At 40.6% G+C, this 17,467-nt stretch overlaps 1 protein-coding gene across 3 annotated transcripts in view; it reads right to left on the bottom strand.

Moving 5' to 3' along the window:
• PRKN (parkin RBR E3 ubiquitin protein ligase) overlaps positions 1 to 17,467 on the bottom strand; it is a 1,194,517-nt gene that overhangs the window by 529,747 nt on the left and 647,303 nt on the right. For all 3 annotated transcript variants that reach the window (XM_076002808.1, XM_076002810.1, XM_076002809.1), the window contains exon 6: positions 9,826 to 9,941. In XM_076002808.1, coding sequence (XP_075858923.1) covers positions 9,826 to 9,941 — 116 coding nt within the window. The remainder of the gene's footprint in view (positions 1 to 9,825; positions 9,942 to 17,467) is intronic.

The following is a 17,467-nucleotide window of genomic DNA, read 5'->3' as shown; positions in this document are numbered from 1 at the left end:
CTTACCCAGAACTACTTCTCTGTGGTGTCACTTTAGTACAAATCAACAACCGTATATGTGTGGATCTGAAAATGGGTACATACATAGCTTAATATAATTTTATATTTGGAAAAATACAACTTTCCTAATATAGGCTAAAGATAGGACAGCTAAAAAAATACTTGTGCATGTGGAAGTATATACAGGATAGAAATAATATTAAGTGGTATACATATATTAAAAGGAAGCAAGGATTAAAAGTGGTCAAGGCCTGCTACCCACTTATTGTCCAGGATGCCATCCTCCCTCTGGCTTTGATCCTGGCCATTTGCCCTCAGGGATGTCTAGGTGACATCTGAGTCAGCAGGGCTCAGCCCAGGGACAGTGGCTAGGCAGAACTGTCCCTGAGGTCCCCAGGGACAGTTCTCACTGCCTGGGAACCTCAGAGTGAGGAGAGCTCTCAAGATACTCCTTCATCTTCTCGACCTACCTTGGTGCCCCTGGGACAACCTCCACGGTGGGAACACCCTCTGTGGTGGGCACTGCCTCCTCCTCAATCACCCATCACTCTGCTGCCCATGTCTCTGGAAGCCTCCCCCAGCCTTTCTGTCCAAGGAAGCTCCTCCATGCTCCTCCACAAAGGGTGTCTGAGCCTCAACTTTCTGTTGAGTAGCATGAGCCCACATAACCCTCTGGATGGTTCCCACACCCTCTGGAGGGTGGGAACCATCCTCACAGAAACTCCATACTAGAACGATCCCTCACAACCTGGATTTGCAGTTGACTTATAAACAAGAGTGCCATTAATCCAAGGCAAACAAGGGCAATGATTCTGCAGCCACTCTAACATGTTAAGCTTACATCTGACTCCCTCCCCTTCAATCCATTCCTGTCCTCTATCCATACTTCCTTTCTTTTCCCACAATTAATGATGTGATTTTCTTAAGGTAATAAACATATTCCCAAGGACATACAGTATGGTTGCTAAGAACATGGACTTTGGTGTCACGATTATCATGGGATCTAATACTGATCCATCCTCTCCCCCATTTAAGAGCAATGCAACTCTAAGTAACATAATCTCTTTGTACCTTATTTTGTCTCATCTTATTATACCCATCAAAATGGGTATAATATTTACCTCTGGGAGGTGAAGTGATGATTAACATTTACATAAAATATCAAACAAATGTAAGAATAACAGAAATTTTTAACAATTGTTGAACCTACTCTAGCCTTGTGGGATATATATTCATGTCAGATTATCCTGACGTACTTATGGGTCTGGTCTTGATACAGACTAGGAGCCAGGGCTGAGACCAGATGCAGAAGCTTCCAGAGTGGGTGCAGCTGTTAAAACAAACAATCCTCAAGCAGAAGCTAACTAGGCTACTACGCTAGGATGGTGGGGTGGCTTACAGCGTGGGTGTAGGTGTTAAAGGCTAACTAAGGGGGACTGATAGCCACAGATAAGACTGGCTTCAGCTATCTAGGCCTCCTTACATGAACTTTGGCAAATTATAATATCATTTTCATTGTAGTTTTAAAATTTCTCCACCCTTGAAATTGCCATGACAGTTCCAGAACAACTACATAAAGTATGGAAATGGGAGAGAATCTGATTCTAGAATGAGAACCCAAATTCTTAGTAAAAACCAACCTCCCTTAGCCTTGAATATTCCTCAACTCAATTAGTGAAACTTCATAAGACCAAAAACCCCTTTCTCTCAGTGCAGCTACTGTTTTGGAGCCCTCTCCTTCCATTCCCTCTCTCAAGAGTACATACTTTCACTTTCACTTTCAATAAAAGATGCTTGCTTTTAGCTTAGGTTGTGCATCCTGCAATTCTTTTCTTCTGATGATCATCAAGAACCTGAAAGAACCTCCACTTGGAGGATGGTAAAAGTCTCAGCACATGTGAAAACAGTCCTGTATGGTTTGAAAATACCACAAACTACACTTTTGATCAGGCTCAGAAGAAAAACCCTAATGTGGAGACCTGCAATGACAGCAACAGGTGTAAAGAGTTTGACTCTGGGGTCAAGGTCTGGTCCTTTCCAGGGCAATATGCAAAGAGGAGGTCCTTCACCAGAGGCAGAAATTATGCCGGATGGTTTGGGGTTCAGCAGGTAATCAGTATCTAGCTGGCCAGGTGTAAAAGAAAAGTGAGGAGGCAAAGTGGTGCGTGCTCCACTCAGACACACACAGATGAGATTCTATGTGTGATTTTAAGATTCTCTCTTGGCCAAGTCAAATCATTGTGGGGGTAACTTGGCCCGAAGAAATAAGTTTGGGTCCTTGTTCTATAGCAATGATACACTGACAATGAACTAAGGGGTGTTATCACTTTGTCTTGCCTGAGCTAGACTGGTCCCATCACACTCTCACCTGCTGGAGTGTGCCCTGTCACCTGCTCTCCCTGCAGATCAGAAATGCAATGTTTTATCTCAGCTTGAAGCACCTGGAATAGTTCCTTGAGCCACAGATAAGCTTACTAAATATCTCTTGAATGAGCAGACTGGATGACTTTTATGTTATCTTTGATGGTGGAGGAGGCATTAGAGATTTCAGATGCCTGCATAAAATTGCTTTGCCCATGGTATTGACTTCATAGGATGCTGGTATATCTGTGTAGCACAGTATCTCTCAGTGTTGTAAAAATCTACATCTAGATCTAGAAACTCTTGAAATTCTGCTCCCAGTGCACATAAGATACAGGATGTGAAGCCATGTTTTCTGTGACATAGAATTTGTCAAATTAACAAGGAACAGAATCAACACACCAGGACCTTTGCTTCAATAAATAACTGTACACTCCAGGTTTCTGAGATTATTGCTTATTTTGTTGCAAATAGCTCTACAGGCTGTGGAAGCCACAAAGGACAAATCTGTGAATACTTAATTCCAAATATCACGGGAAATAATAGCTACACATAGGGTGTTTACAGAGGGCAAGGCAGGTCATATCACTGTTAATCACCAAAAAATGTCTCAGAAGTTTCAAATTTCTATCTGAAGATATAAATTGTCACAGATATTATTTGCAGGGGAAAATAACTTCTTCCCCTCACCTAGTTGATAATAATCTGCTAATGACAAGGATAAAATTGCAATCAGAAATAAATGCACAAGCCATGCAATAGTTTTCTAAATTTAAAAAAAAAAAGTTATTTAAAGACTCTGTGGACATTTCTTTCCTATAAAAATGGAGCTTAAAAATAAAGCTTGACTGTCAACAAAGTCCTAGCAAGAGCCTCTCGGATGTTTTAGGAATGCAGTTGCTTCTTTCTTAACATCCTCCGGCAGAAAACGAACTGCTTAAAATCCAGACGGCTACAACACGCAAGGCTGACCTTAACGGATACAAAATTGGTCCAAGAGGATTTGCAATATTGCCCTCCTCGTGCTGGCGGGGCCGCTGTGCACCCCCGGTGACAGTTAAATGAAAAGGTAAGGCACGCGAATTTCACGCGCAAGCACCTGTAACATCTCCCGGAAACCCTGCCACGCAGCTGCTCGGATTTGAAACCTACAGGGTTCCCAGCAGGAGAAACGGAGGTCACTGACTGACATTGAAACTGACATGGTTCACATTTCAAAGCATCCATGTGGATAAAAATATTTCTCCTCTGTTTTCATAAGTAACCGACCTCAAACAATCTGGCCGAGCAGCCTATGTCCTGTGGTTTAGACTTCAAAATTGGGCATCGCCCCTTATTCCTAACAGCTCCTTACAGCTCTCCATTGATTTCTGACTAATTTCATTATTTTATTTAGTTGACATCTGGGAAAGTCTATTACATTCAGAAGGAATATTTAAAAGGAGAGTCTTTCACACAAAAAGAACTTCCTTAGTGTGTGTGTGTGATGCTGCATGCGAAAGATTTACTGTAAGCCAGCAAACATCTATTTAAATCTCCTTGATGCAAAGACTTGTGCTGGACACTGTGAGGAGAACCAGTGACGTCGCCACGAGAGTCAGGCTTGGGCCTAGCTCTCGGAGCAGCCTGCAATTTTGCAGAGCAACAGGCTCAGAGGTAGCTGCTTTTCAGCTCTTACTGGTTTTAAAAGGCAGGGTTTCACAGCGGCAAGTTCAGTGTTTTCTTGTCTCAGTATCTCATTTTACTGCTGTATTTTCCTATTAACGTGCAAATACGCCATCCAGCCTCACCAGAGAGCCTTGCCTTTGACTGTACAGAGAAATCCAGGACCATCGTGGGGAGTAAGATAAAGGAGAGAAAAACAATGCAAACCATGCAGACTTTGGTCTGTGGGTCGGTTTAACCGCTTCCTTGTGGCGTGATCAGATGTCATTTTTAAATGTGTTAGCTTCGATTTCTTCATCAATAAGACAGAAGTCCAACTTAATTTAAATTAATGTGGCTAAAGAATGACAGGTCATTGAGCACTGCACTTAAATCTCAAAGGAGGCACGGTGATCATCTTTTATGGATGCTTCATGCAAAGGATGGATTCTACCTTCTAGAGAGGTTTACAGCAGCCCTCCCTCAAGACTGGATTAGATGGGGGCGTACCACACTTCTCAGGAAAGAATCACTCCTGGGCTAAGTAGAGAGGACAAACTCCCACGGGGGCTGCGGCGCAGCGTGAAGTAGCCTGCTTCAGGCTAGAAGATACATCTTTCGAGTCTCCTCTTTCATCATAAAAAGTTATAAGATTTGCACTTTACTCTAAAATATACTCCTGTTCATTATAATATAAATTTGGTATTCTTGATCGGTTAAATTATATCATTTACTTTCTCTATGATGCTATGGAAAATGGAAAATTCAAAACATTCTCCGTACATATATAAAGGCATCTTTGTCCCTGGCAATGTTATCTGTTATCATACTGCGTGAGTTTAACAGGAGAAATAGATAGCTCTGAGCACACTAATGGGACCCTAGAGCGGCAACACACAAAAAACACTTCTAGCAATTTTCCTTTGCAGAAATAAAGCCACTTACTGTCAAAGTCCATGCTAAAGATTCCAGTTAAATTCTACATGAGCATATCTGAGTTTCTGACTGTACTCCTCAGAGCCTGAGGACTGGGTAAAACTATCAGGTCCCACCTCCCAAAATGCTAAGAAAGGATTAAGTTGATAGAAGATAACCTCAAAAATTAGTTGGATAGAAAACTCATATAGTAATTATCAATCACAAAGAAATGCCAACTGTAACCAAAATTAAAATGTAAATTGAAAAAAGAAGCTTAAGACATAACAACTGCATTCAAAAGGAACAGACGTGACTAAGATCCCCGTTTCATATCTCTCTTTGTTAAATGAATGACTGCATAACAAAATACCGTCAAATGGTGCTTAAATCACTCTCCCCCAGGAACACCAGGAGCAAGTACAAATGGACTTTGAGATAAATCTTTGCTAATCTCCAGGCCCAAGTGAATCCTTTAAGTCTGCGATCCGTGGCTGCATTGCTTCAATAAGCTGAATGAATTTTATTTCAAGACAGATTTGAAAGCAGGAAAATTATAAAGTCATTTATATCAAACAACAATGACATGAAACAAACATGTCTTTATTGGAAGAGTTGAGGGAAACTATACTGTAGCACCACTTCTTAGATTTAATGCCCTGCCGGGAACTGGGTTCTAAAGGATGTGTCTGGAAGGTGAAATTCTGACCACGCAAACATGGTCATTTTTCAGTTTGTCTTCAGCTTTGGAAACTGAGGAACGGTGAATAAAGTTGGACAGAGGTACAAAGATGTGCTAGGCAGCCTTAAAAGGAGCAAAGCAGGGAAAGAGTAGGGATGATTTTTTCCTTTTTGCCAAATAATATCATGGTAACAATTTTCATATTTTGTATGTTTTCAAATTTTATATTTTAAAATTTTTAAAAGAATAATGTTGTACAGTGAGACTGAAGGAGCAGAAATACTGTGTTCGCTTAGGGGACACTAACAGGGGATGAGCCCCAACGTGTACACACTGGTTAGGGGAAGAAGAATCCAAGTACGTCTTTGGCTTTGCCCATGTCATTTTTGTATGGCTTAATATTGTTATTCCTGAGTCAAACTGAGGTATCCAGGAATGTTTTGAACTTTTGTTGAACTGGAAATATTAACCAATACAGCCAATATAGCTGTTCTGCCTTCAAATGCTATACTTTCTGTGCCTGGCTCAAGTTCTTGCGTTTTATTGAACTCATTATGTTTTTATGCATAAACTTTAGACTACCAACGGATAACCTTGAATAGATGAAGATCAAACCACGACTGCTGATAAGTAGAGGAGAGAACACGCTCGATTCCAGAAGGGAACCTGCAGCTTCACACAAAACCTCAGGATGTTCTGGTTCCCAAAGAGTCCAGTTTTTTGTTTAAGAGGGAGGGAAATATTTATCTTGAATATAAACTCAAAGGACACAAACTGTGTACCTGAATTACATTTTAAGCCTAAAAACTGGTAATGAATAGCACATCTATCTAATGAATCATCCTATGTATTATAACTACATGTGGTTTGATAAGCAGCACTGTATCCTCACCTTCGATTTCAACATTTCTCAGCAGGTGGACCACAAGCAATGTTTCCTCAGCTGGCCTGACTGATTTATAAGCTGTGAACAAGTGCGATCCTTCCCTTTTGCAGTCCACAGAGCGAGTCGGGGCCATGTGGATGGCCTCCTTAAATTCCTGGATTTTAGATGGAAACTGAATGTCAAAGAGATTATGCTATTCTCTTAGGGCCAAAAAGTTAGCTGTGTGGCATTGAGACTCCTTGAATTATTATTCAAAAGGTAGACAAAAGAGATACCAATCTCTTCTTGGACAAAAGCATATGTTTGTAAAACACAACAAATAAAATTATTACCTTGAATTAGTATAATAAGGAGTACACAGAAAAGGTATTTATAGATAAATAACACTATCCTCCAATTTTAATCTATTATATGGTTAATTATATCTAAATTGATTAATGATGTATGATTTATATACATAAAAGTAAAATGATCAGAAAATATAAATAGAAACCAAAAACTTTTTATTTTCAAACCTGTAATTAATTGTGAATTTGATTTACCTCCAGGAAGATATATTATTTTAAAATAAAGACCAAAGGAATATATTTAAACGTAAATTCAAAAGTCAGTAAACCTTATATTAATAAAGGGCGTGCTGATATTATGAATAGTGAAAGAGAAAGTAATCGCTGGTGAATGAGAAAGTAATTACTGAGACCAGGTTTGTTTTACAGATGCTTCCTAAATTTTTTGTACTGAGAAAGTTTTGCATTGTTATCTCACAATAAAAAAAAGGCAAATAAGCAAATGAGAAATGCTCAAACTCACAAATAACAATGAAAAAACCCAAATACTAATGATAAAAATAATTTCCTTTATCAAATGGGCAAAGACTAACATTATGAACATATTCCATGCTGGAAAAGATGGGCAATTATGGGCAATCAGAATACAAAATGGTACAGTGTCCGTGGGAAAACTTTGGCAATATACAAGAACCTTAAAAAAAATACTATTAACCTATTTCTAATTCTCTGACTGTGTTCTTAGATTCAAAGCATGAAATCAATCATTTCTGTGAAAAAATATGGATTTCAATCTATTTTTCTAAAAATTAGAAATAATTTAAATGATCAACAATAGGAAATGGTTCAAGAGAATATTCCCAGATGACAGAATCTTAGGTACCTATTTGAAGAAAATTGTTTTCATGGAATGGTTCATAGCAGAAAAAATCTATTATCATGTCATGATAATGGAAAAAGACACAAAACTAGACATATAGTATAATTACCTACTGCACATACACACGCATGCAAATATTTAGGCATATTAAGATACTGGAAAGAATTAAACCAAAATTTTACTAACCATAAAGGTAAAAATAATTTCTAACATTTTTGTAGTTTATTGTGAATTATTTCTAAATCAAAAAATAAAGTTCTATGAGAAAAAAATCCAAAAGGATCACCAAAAATACAATGTACAGTACTGGAGTATCCTTGTGCAAGTTTTCATGACATTTTTATGCATGGACCCATCAAACTAAGAAGAAGGAGTCCTTTTCTCTTACGTACATGTAGGGCATTCCTCTGCCACCTTATACAACAGGGGACCTTATTCAATCAAGTGGTTGGTTATATACACACACACTTAAATTTAATTGAAAATAGTAGCTTCTATTTATAAAATCCCCCAAAAGTAATAATATGAAAAATTTTACTGCAACAATATTATTTTTCCAGCAATTATCTCCCTGTGTATCTGAGAGTTGGCTCATTTTCTTCAAAAGAGGTTGCCAGTTATTAATATAAAACTGACAGCTTAGCAGCAGGCAACAGGCAGGGCATTGCTCATAGTAAGATAATATGATCATCACCACATATTTTAATGTCATCTTTATCAACTTTAATGGAAGGTTTAAAATACTGACTGGTGGGCTGCATTCTGACTTACATAAAACCGCTTTGAATTTTTCCTCTGAGAAACTGAAAAGTGATTTTAATTATCTACTGCTATCAGAGCAGTTGCGTTCTCATTTTTAGCACTTTCCAATTCCTTTCCTGAAATACCAAAAGCATCATCTTAGCTGTTCTTCTTGCATGTTGAAAGCATTTGCCATACGCAGTCATTCACCTTGCCAAGGAAGGTTGAAATGCTGCATTTTAAAAGCAATATTGTGCTGCTTCCTGCCATAGTAGTGACTAAACATGCAGCGAAATGAAAAACATGTCTCATTTTTATTCCTTGTTGGAAACAGGTTTGTTCAACAGATGTTGTTAAGGCTTTCAGGATTCTATTAGTCAACATTTTAAATTTATTAACGACTAGAAATACCATGTTAGGATTATTAATACCTACTAACCGTGAAATCATAGAATTTAAAGCAACTTTAAAAGGGCATCTAGAATAGTCTTGAAAGCCAAAGAGTGACAACACTTAAAATGGCTAGGGTATGTAACTATTTTTGCTTAAAAGTCTGAAACAAAAGATTCTTTAATTTTATTCATTAATTCATTTTGGCATTTCACTAAAAAGCTCTTTCTGATATGAGGGCTAAGTCCCCATTATTGTTATTTAAGCCTCTTAGCCAACCTTAGAGAATATGTAATTTGGAAGCTAATTTCTTTTGCTCTTCTCATTTGAATAGTATAGACTAAGGAATTCTACTCTCAACTGTCTACTCTGCAGATTAAATACACAGTTTCTTCTACATTTGTCCTAGGCTTCTAAACTATAATTCAAATCTATGCATTTTCTCTTTTTTTTCCTGACAGAACATCTCCACATTTTCTTTCTGTCCTTTTCTTCACTGAGGTTAGAAATAACCATGTCCAAAACTAGCTACACGCTTTCATTTTGGATGTATGAGTGTGTCTGAAACCCCAACATAAATATAGGCAAATATGTGGAAGGACTGAATTGTATGGGAAAGACATTTTTTAAAAATAAAATGCATGGGCTACATAGTCCAAGAATAAATGGTGCTCATAAATTGTTATTCTATTCCTCATGTTAGCATCACATTTTAATTTTATTTTAGAACTCGCTGATCCGGATGAGTTTTCATCTTGTATGAAATGTATACTCAAATACATGAGTTTACATTTTAGTACCAGCTAAGATGACTGTTTAGATGTCATCTTACGTATCCTAGGACCCTGTTTGACTACTGACTCAATAACTGGCATTTTCAATAGTTTCACCACATTACAATATACCCAGTTTGGGTGGACAGCATCCAGATGAAGCAGGCACTCCCCAGGAGAGAGAAGTTGTGGAGGAAGGTTCACGAGGGAAGACAGTAGTACCAAGAGCACAAGAGGAGGAGAGGGACACGGTTTTCAGGCCCTTACCTGACATCTGTGCACGTTATGCAAGTGATGTCTCGACTGTTCATTGTGATCAGGTTCAAAGCTACCGACGTTTCCTTGTTGGAGGTTGGGTGTGCTCCACATTTAAAGAAAAATTCCTGAAAGAATGAGAAATACGATCACACACATGGATCCCAGCTTTCCATTTTTCCTCCTCCAAACATTTCGACAGCAATCTCTTTGGGCAAGAGAAGAAATCTGTTGCTGGCTGTGAGACAGAAATAAACCAGGGTCAGATGTTGTGAGGGACAGAAGGCCCTTGTGGCAAACTGGTCCGAGACGCCCTTTGAGAAGGTTCCAGAGCGTGTGTGCGGGCCAGCCCTGCCTTTGCTCTTCTGCCCGGCAGCTGGGGAGACACTCCGTGCTCCTAGCCTAGCGATGCCTCTGGATAAGAAGAGAGTCTAGAAGAATAACAGAGTGTGGACACAGGAGGAAGCTGAAAACAGATCTCACAAATGAAGAAAGGGAGACCTGGAGCCATGAAATGATTTGCCTGTGGTCAAACAGTAAGATGAAGCCAAGAAGTAAACCCGAGTTTCCCAAACGGGAACGTTTAACAGTGCAAAGAATCTAAAGAGCCCTCCTGTAGATAGGCACACGGACGTCGGTGGACACACCAGATGGCAGCGGACTGTGGCTCTCCCAGCCCACATGCAGCTGCCCTTCCCCGCCTTGCCTCAGCACCCAGGTCACCCCTCTACCCCACGCCAGGCAGCTAGAACTGTCTGAGCCCCATCCCTCCCTCCCTCTTACTTCCTTTCCCCAGCCACGTCCTGCAATATACTCCTTTATTGAGCTTTCTGCATAGGTCACATTTTTATTGATAATGTTCTCCCTTCTCAACCAAAAAAAAATCTGTTTTTATCTTTCTTCGTTTCTTTCTTTTCTAATTTCTATATTTGTTTTCACATTTCTTTTTCCCATTACACCAAGGCATTTGGCCAGTGACTGCTCTTCTTGTCAAACAGCCTTTCCTGACACTAACATCTACAAGGCTAAATGTCTGCTACTGCAAAAAAACTATACAAATGTATCACTGGAGGATAGAAGCAGCCCTGCACGGGACGCCTACTCCTAACTCCGTTCCTGTATGACCACCTGGAAGGTAGGAAGTATTTTCCCTTTAAACATTAAACCTGGTGTCAATAAACTTTTACGTAGAGTGCCAGATATTAGATATCAAATGCTTTCAGCTTTGTTGGCTACATGGTCTTTGTCACACTTCTCAACTAAGTGGTATAGCCCCAAGGTAGCCATAGATAAAATGCAAATTAATAGGTGTTGTGATTATGTCCTGATAAAACTTTATTTACAAAAATGTGTGGCAAGTTGGGTTTTGCCTTCAGGCCATGGCTGGTCCACCCTGAGATGTTTGTGGACCGCCTGATCCATCCCTGCATCCTAACAGTGCCTGGCAGAGAAAAGGCATTCGATATAGCTATTGGAACATTAATAGATTTATTTAGTGAATGCTACTGTTGTCGCCTTATATATTTGACAGCACCATTCAGTGTATTCTTTTCCTACTCATAATCTTATCTCGCTCTCCTCTGACAAACGATACCGGGAGTAAGGCTGCTGTGTCCCAAGTCTAGTGCGTGTCAGAACCCCTTGGGGTGGGGGGCACTGGGTTGTTAAACTGGAAACTGCCAAGCCCCACCTCAGATCTTCTAAATTCTGGGATGGGGTCAAGGATTTGCATTTCTAACAAGCTGCCGGGTGATGTTACCACTGCTCTGGGAACCGCACGGTGAGAACCTCTCAGTTACATCAACATCAGTGGCAAAGTGAGTAAACTCTGTTCTCCCAGAAAACTACACCTGTAGCAGACCTTGCTCACTGCACCTGAAAATAATGCCACATCTCAGCTAAAATATGATATTTTCCAAAACTCTGGAATGTGTCGTTTTAAAGAGAAGTGTCCCAAAGCCAGGGCTTTACAATCCAGGCTGATCTTCATTACAGGTTTCTAAGCAATCCCTGACGGCATAATTGCTAGCTAACTGGAACCTACCCTACCAGGGAGTGACATATTAGCCAACCTTCCTACCCGCAGTGCTCGGCCCACGGAGTCTTGCTAGAATAGATGGGACATCCAATGTGTTTGCCAGAACCCAGGGTCGGGCAGGTCCAGACAGTCCTGCCCACGAGCCCAGGTCCTTCCCTGGGGCAGCAGGGAAATCACACTGACTGATTTTTCTTTTTTTTTCTGAACACATGGGATGCCATCCTTTTCACTCAATCTTTCACAATGCTACAAATCCAGTCCTTCAAAGGCCAGTCCAAGGATATTGAGAGAAAGATTTAAAACAATTCCTGACCACTAAAACAAAAAGTTTGAAGGACATGACCGACCCTTATGAAATACATTAAGCTAGCTACGGCTGCTTTTTGCAGACATGAAAAAAAATCCTCATTCATAACATAAAGTAATTCCTCCAAAATAGCTGAGTTGGCTGGACTATTGAGAAGGTATTTCATATACAGATAAATAGATAGAAAGCATTTATATTTTTTTCTTAGCTTGCAGAAAACTACCGGTAGACATTCAGCTAACAAATCACAAATTGTTCTTACACTAGATAGAACTCAGCCAGATAAAAGCCTTTTTATTGGGGGTGGACATTTATAGATAACAGTATAAGGAGTCACAGATATTTGGAAAAATCCAGTAATTCACATGGTGTGATAAAACTAAAATACAAATTATCAGCTCTGCATATTAAATATGTATGTCTCATCAGTGAATTTCAGTGCTTTTTCCACAATTTTCATGAGAGAAGGCTTCCTAGTTTTCTGTAGTATTAGAGTAATTGACAAGAACTCTGAAGGATCTGAGATTTTACCCAGCTTGCAAGCTAACAAGCTAGTCAGCGGCAGTATCACGGACGCCGGCAGAAGACAAGAGACTCCTAGATCAGAGACAAAGGACTGCGGGACTCACAGCACAGGCAGAAAGACACATAAGCATCATATTCCATCAGCTCCCCTGCACCCCGTCTCCCCCAGGCTTGACGCTGACGGGCTCAGCCAGCTGCTGCATGTGCGGTGGTTCGGCGTCACAGCCAAGGACCCTGAGCTGAGGGCACTCAAATCTTTTACAAGGAGCTTATAAGCGAGCCTTGCTTTTGCCCTGAAAGGAGACATTGTCCTTATTATACTGAGTAACAAGCAAATCTGCCTTCCGATCTGGAGAGAGACATTATCTCTACCTTGCAAGGTCATGTGCTATCCAGCTTTCTTGAAAACATGGTCCAGGACAAAAGGGTGTTTAGTGCCTGTTTCACAAGATGGGCAGAAACATGAGAGCCCGGGAGAACTGTCTCCCAGTAGCAGCAGTGCCTTTCTTACAGGCTATTTAGCAGAGTTATCTGGTCATTTCCTCTGCTGTACACAATCTGTGGGCTAGGATTTTCAAAGTTTTTTTCTAACATTGCCAATCTGCATTCAAAAGCAAACAAACAATAAAGCAAAACACAACAGAAGTTAGAAGAGCCTTTTTTCAAAAATTTTACCTTGGGCATCTCACAGTTGCATAAAAATTCTTTGGGGGTAACTGTCTATGAACTCTGCTTTTCTCTGCTTTATTTCTCTGTTTTATTTCTAATTGTTCAGGTTTACAAAAGTCAAGGAAGCCAAAGCTGGGGAAGTCTTCTAGGTGGAGTCCAAGCAGACTGGTCAGGGAGCAGACGGCACTGTGAGGACACTGAGGCACAGCAGGGTCCCCGCAAGTGGCCCAGGAAACATCTGAGCTGGGCTGAGTGACAGCGGTCACAGCCGAGGCCCAGGCTGCTCAAGGCTGCATTGCTCCAGTTCCAGTGGGCGTTGGGGGTTGGCCAGCGGAGCTGCTCCTAGGTCACTAGGGAAGCAGTCCCCTGTGGGATCAGCAGGGAGAACGTCTTATTCCTCAGGGAGGACAGCTGTCAATTTGAGCGAGGCCAGTACAGAGACCTTAGTGGTAGGTTAATAAAGAGTCTTAGAGGGGCCCACCTCACCTCATGGAAATGCAAGTTGACAGATGAATGAGCTACAAAAAAGAAAAATAACAAGTGCTGTTAAATTAAATGATTCCTCTACTTAACCAGGAGCTGTACTTCCCACTGTCCAGCTCATGTCATTTGGATCCGTACGCTCACTTCTGGGAAACCTTAATTTGCCAGGGAGCTACACTCTATGACAATAACTGGCCAGTTTGGTTTTCAAATGATAGTCTCAACTATTTTTTTTTTAAACTGAAAAAAATAAGGCCTTAGAAAATGCGCTTGGCTTTATATTGTGACACTGTTAAATGCTACCTAAGTGTCTTTCTACCTTATGAGTGTTAAATAGAAAATCCCAAACTCAACAAACTTGTTGTATTCCTTAAGTTCTTAGAAAGCAAACTCACATTTTCACTATGTCTTTGGATAAGGCCCTTGTCTTTCATCATAACTCGTCCTCTCATTCCAGATGGCAGAGGCCTGACCGTCTAATTCATGTCAGACCCATAGAAATCAAAGGTGTACCTGGCAGAAAGTACCATGAACACTTCAACTCGACTGTTAGCGGCATTCTTGGAAGTCACTCCCTTCCTGCTCACTCCACCAGGCCACCTCACCCGTGACCCATGATTGATGCCACTCACAAAGCAACGGGGAAAGTCCAGCAACATGCATAATAAATAAACCAGCAAAATCTGGAAATTAAGTCAATACCAAAAACCCAATGGAAAAAAAACTGGTAGAATAATAAGCTAATTAGTCAACTCCAAATAAAATTGGATAGGTTCCAAGTCACGATAAGATAGCTGACAACTGGCTCGAAAGCCCTGCTTGTCTCAGGCGTGATCTAGTCAAAGCTGAAAAGACAGAGATAAGAACTAACTTCTCATTGGCCCATGAACCTTCTAATAGCTTTTATTGAACATCCTAAAGTTAAAAAAATTTTACAGGTATTGTTTAGCAATCATATGTTTTTCCAAATAAAGTACTGTATCTATCTTTACAAAGAGTTAAATTCCATTTCAGTCTTCAAATCCTTCTTACCTAATATCCCCTAAGGAAAAATATCTTTCCCTTGATAAAATATTTAAAAGAAAGGACACCCACTAAGGAGGTGGCAGTGGTTGGGTGGTTTGTCCTTAATAAATAACTGTGTGGCCATGTGCGTGGCTCAGGGTCTAGAAGGAAAGAGGCCCACAGCGGGTAGTTCACCTGGGGGAACTGAATACTAAGATCTGGTTGCAACGGTGATGCAGGCACAGAAGAGCTTAACAGGGGACAGGGGCCACCCTGAGATCAGCTTAATTGGAGGCAGCTGCCACCTAGGGTTGGGAACCTGGGGAGAAGTTGGCAGAGTCACTGCCGCTCTGCAGTGGGCTGTCTGGCGGGAGCTGGGACAACCAACCAGATGCAGCCACTGCCAGAGACGCCCCTGCAGAGAGAGAGAGAGAGAGAGAGAGAGAGAGAGAGAGAGAGAGAGAGAGACAGCGGCATCATTGGCCTCTGCTCCTCTCTTTCCTCCTGTCCCGGCCACAGCCGGCCCCGATGCACAGAGGTGAGACGCAATGTGGGACTCAAAGCCACCAGCAAATGACTGCCACGCCATTATGAGGCAGGTTCAGTCTGTGGAAGTCTCCAGTGTCACTCTTTGTTAGTGGTGACACATTCTAATTAGCCTCCACAAAAGAAAGAAGATGCATTCAGGCATTGCTCTGTAAAATGCATTAGAGATGCATAAATACTTACAAGCACCCGGGCATTGAGTTTAAACTTAACTATACCTGTCCAAAGACCATCCATCCAAATTTTCTGATGAGATTCACTGAGGATAGAGGGCCATGGTCGCTACTTAGGAGATAAACTAGTAATAAGCATCTTGCGTCTACATCAGAGACGCTCTCGCGGTTACCAAGTTAAGACAGACACCTGTCACTTCCAATCAGTCTCAATGTCTCCCACAGACCTAAAACCCTGTGTCTGCAGCAGCAGACGTGCCCCAGTTCCTGTCTCCTCAGAAACCGTCCAGGCTGCAACAGTTCCTTGTCTGGTGAGATATGGATTCTTTTGTTAGAAACAACTATTGGTTTTAAGTCTTATTAATAATGAAACTTCTGAATGGATGATGTTAATAGTAAGGTTTCAATCTTCCTCCGAGTCGAAACATGCCAAAGCGTAGCGACGACACTGTCCGCCTAGTACACAAGTGAAGCCTTGGCCACAGCCGTGCCACCGCTTGCTCATCTTGTCACTTCACTGCCGCGTCTCAGCCTTCATGCTGAACTGCTGGACGTCCCTGGTGTTACATAACCCCAGAACCTCACCATATCAGTTCTAATGTGAAACAACCACGCGACTCGCTGGACTGCATAGTACGCGTGGGCTTTGTTAGTTTAACAGCGCCGGTTTTAAAATGAGGTTACACCTAGTCGAACAAATCAAATCTAAAAAGTCAATGAGTCTGTTATCACGTTCAATAACAAGTTTGTTTTCTCTCAAGAAGATGTTAACGAAGCCTCTAGATGATGTGCAGCGTTTATCGGGAGAAAGAAAATCAATGCACTCCCACAGAAAGCAAAACCATGGTGAATCTTTGCTGGATGGAGTCCATCGGATGCTGCTCTCCACGCCACAACCACTGCCAGCACCCTCAGAAGGCTGTCACCTCCTTCAGGGCCCTCTGCTGGGTAGCAAGAAGTGCATGCATTATATGCATATGAACACACACACACACACACACACACACACACACACACACACCCCCTGAAGGTATGCACTCACCTCTAAGCCAAGTCATTTTAAGTAGGAGGAAGAAAGCCTTTGACATCCAAATCTAGCACTTGATCCTCTGATTCCATCAGTGTCAGGCCTGATAGCATTGTTATTTTGATATTAATATAGATTGCTATTGCTATATTTTAAAAGTGTTTTTATATTTTTTTCTTATTACCAAATAGAGTTAGAAGTATAGGCCAGGTCTGTTCCCCAGGCCAATGTTTAACAGGTAATAAAAACAAAAATAAAATTATAAAATCCAAAAGGCTCTGAAAACTCAAAATTTTATTTTTTTCTCTAAATTTGGCACTAAATTTAATTTATGGCAAAACCTTACATAAACCGGATAGACATTATTTTTAGTCTATATTTATCCCGCTCAGAGTGAATATTCATACGTTTCACTGAAAATTAATAGTTTTTTTTTTTTAATGATAGAATATAAAGACTTCTGGAGATATTTCAAGGTTAAAATGTATGAATTGCATAATCTTTCTAAAATCTAAAAATTTCTAAATCCAAAACACTTCTTATCCCCAGGGTAATAGATAAGCAGTTATGATTCTAAAACATAAAATTGCCTAATATTTTCACTACTCCAGCAAGGTGATCCTTAAAGTACTAGATACAGTCATTTATGTTAATCACTACAATGCTACTTTTAATTCAGTCCAGTTTTAATACATTAAATGTTTATGTACATAAACACATATATATTTCCTACATTTCCATTTAATGACAGATATAAACAACTAACAATTTTTTTATGGTACATGCCTTCGAGAAGTCTAACTGAAAAACAGAAGCTGACAAACACAACAACTCCTATCTCTCTTTCTCCGCAGCAAGTTCTTGGATGTGCCCTGACCGGA

Source organism: Microcebus murinus, chromosome 5 (genome assembly GCF_040939455.1).
Source record: "Microcebus murinus isolate Inina chromosome 5, M.murinus_Inina_mat1.0, whole genome shotgun sequence".
Classification (NCBI taxonomy): Eukaryota; Metazoa; Chordata; class Mammalia; order Primates; family Cheirogaleidae; genus Microcebus; species Microcebus murinus.
This window is presented reverse-complemented; position numbering and strand designations above follow the sequence as displayed.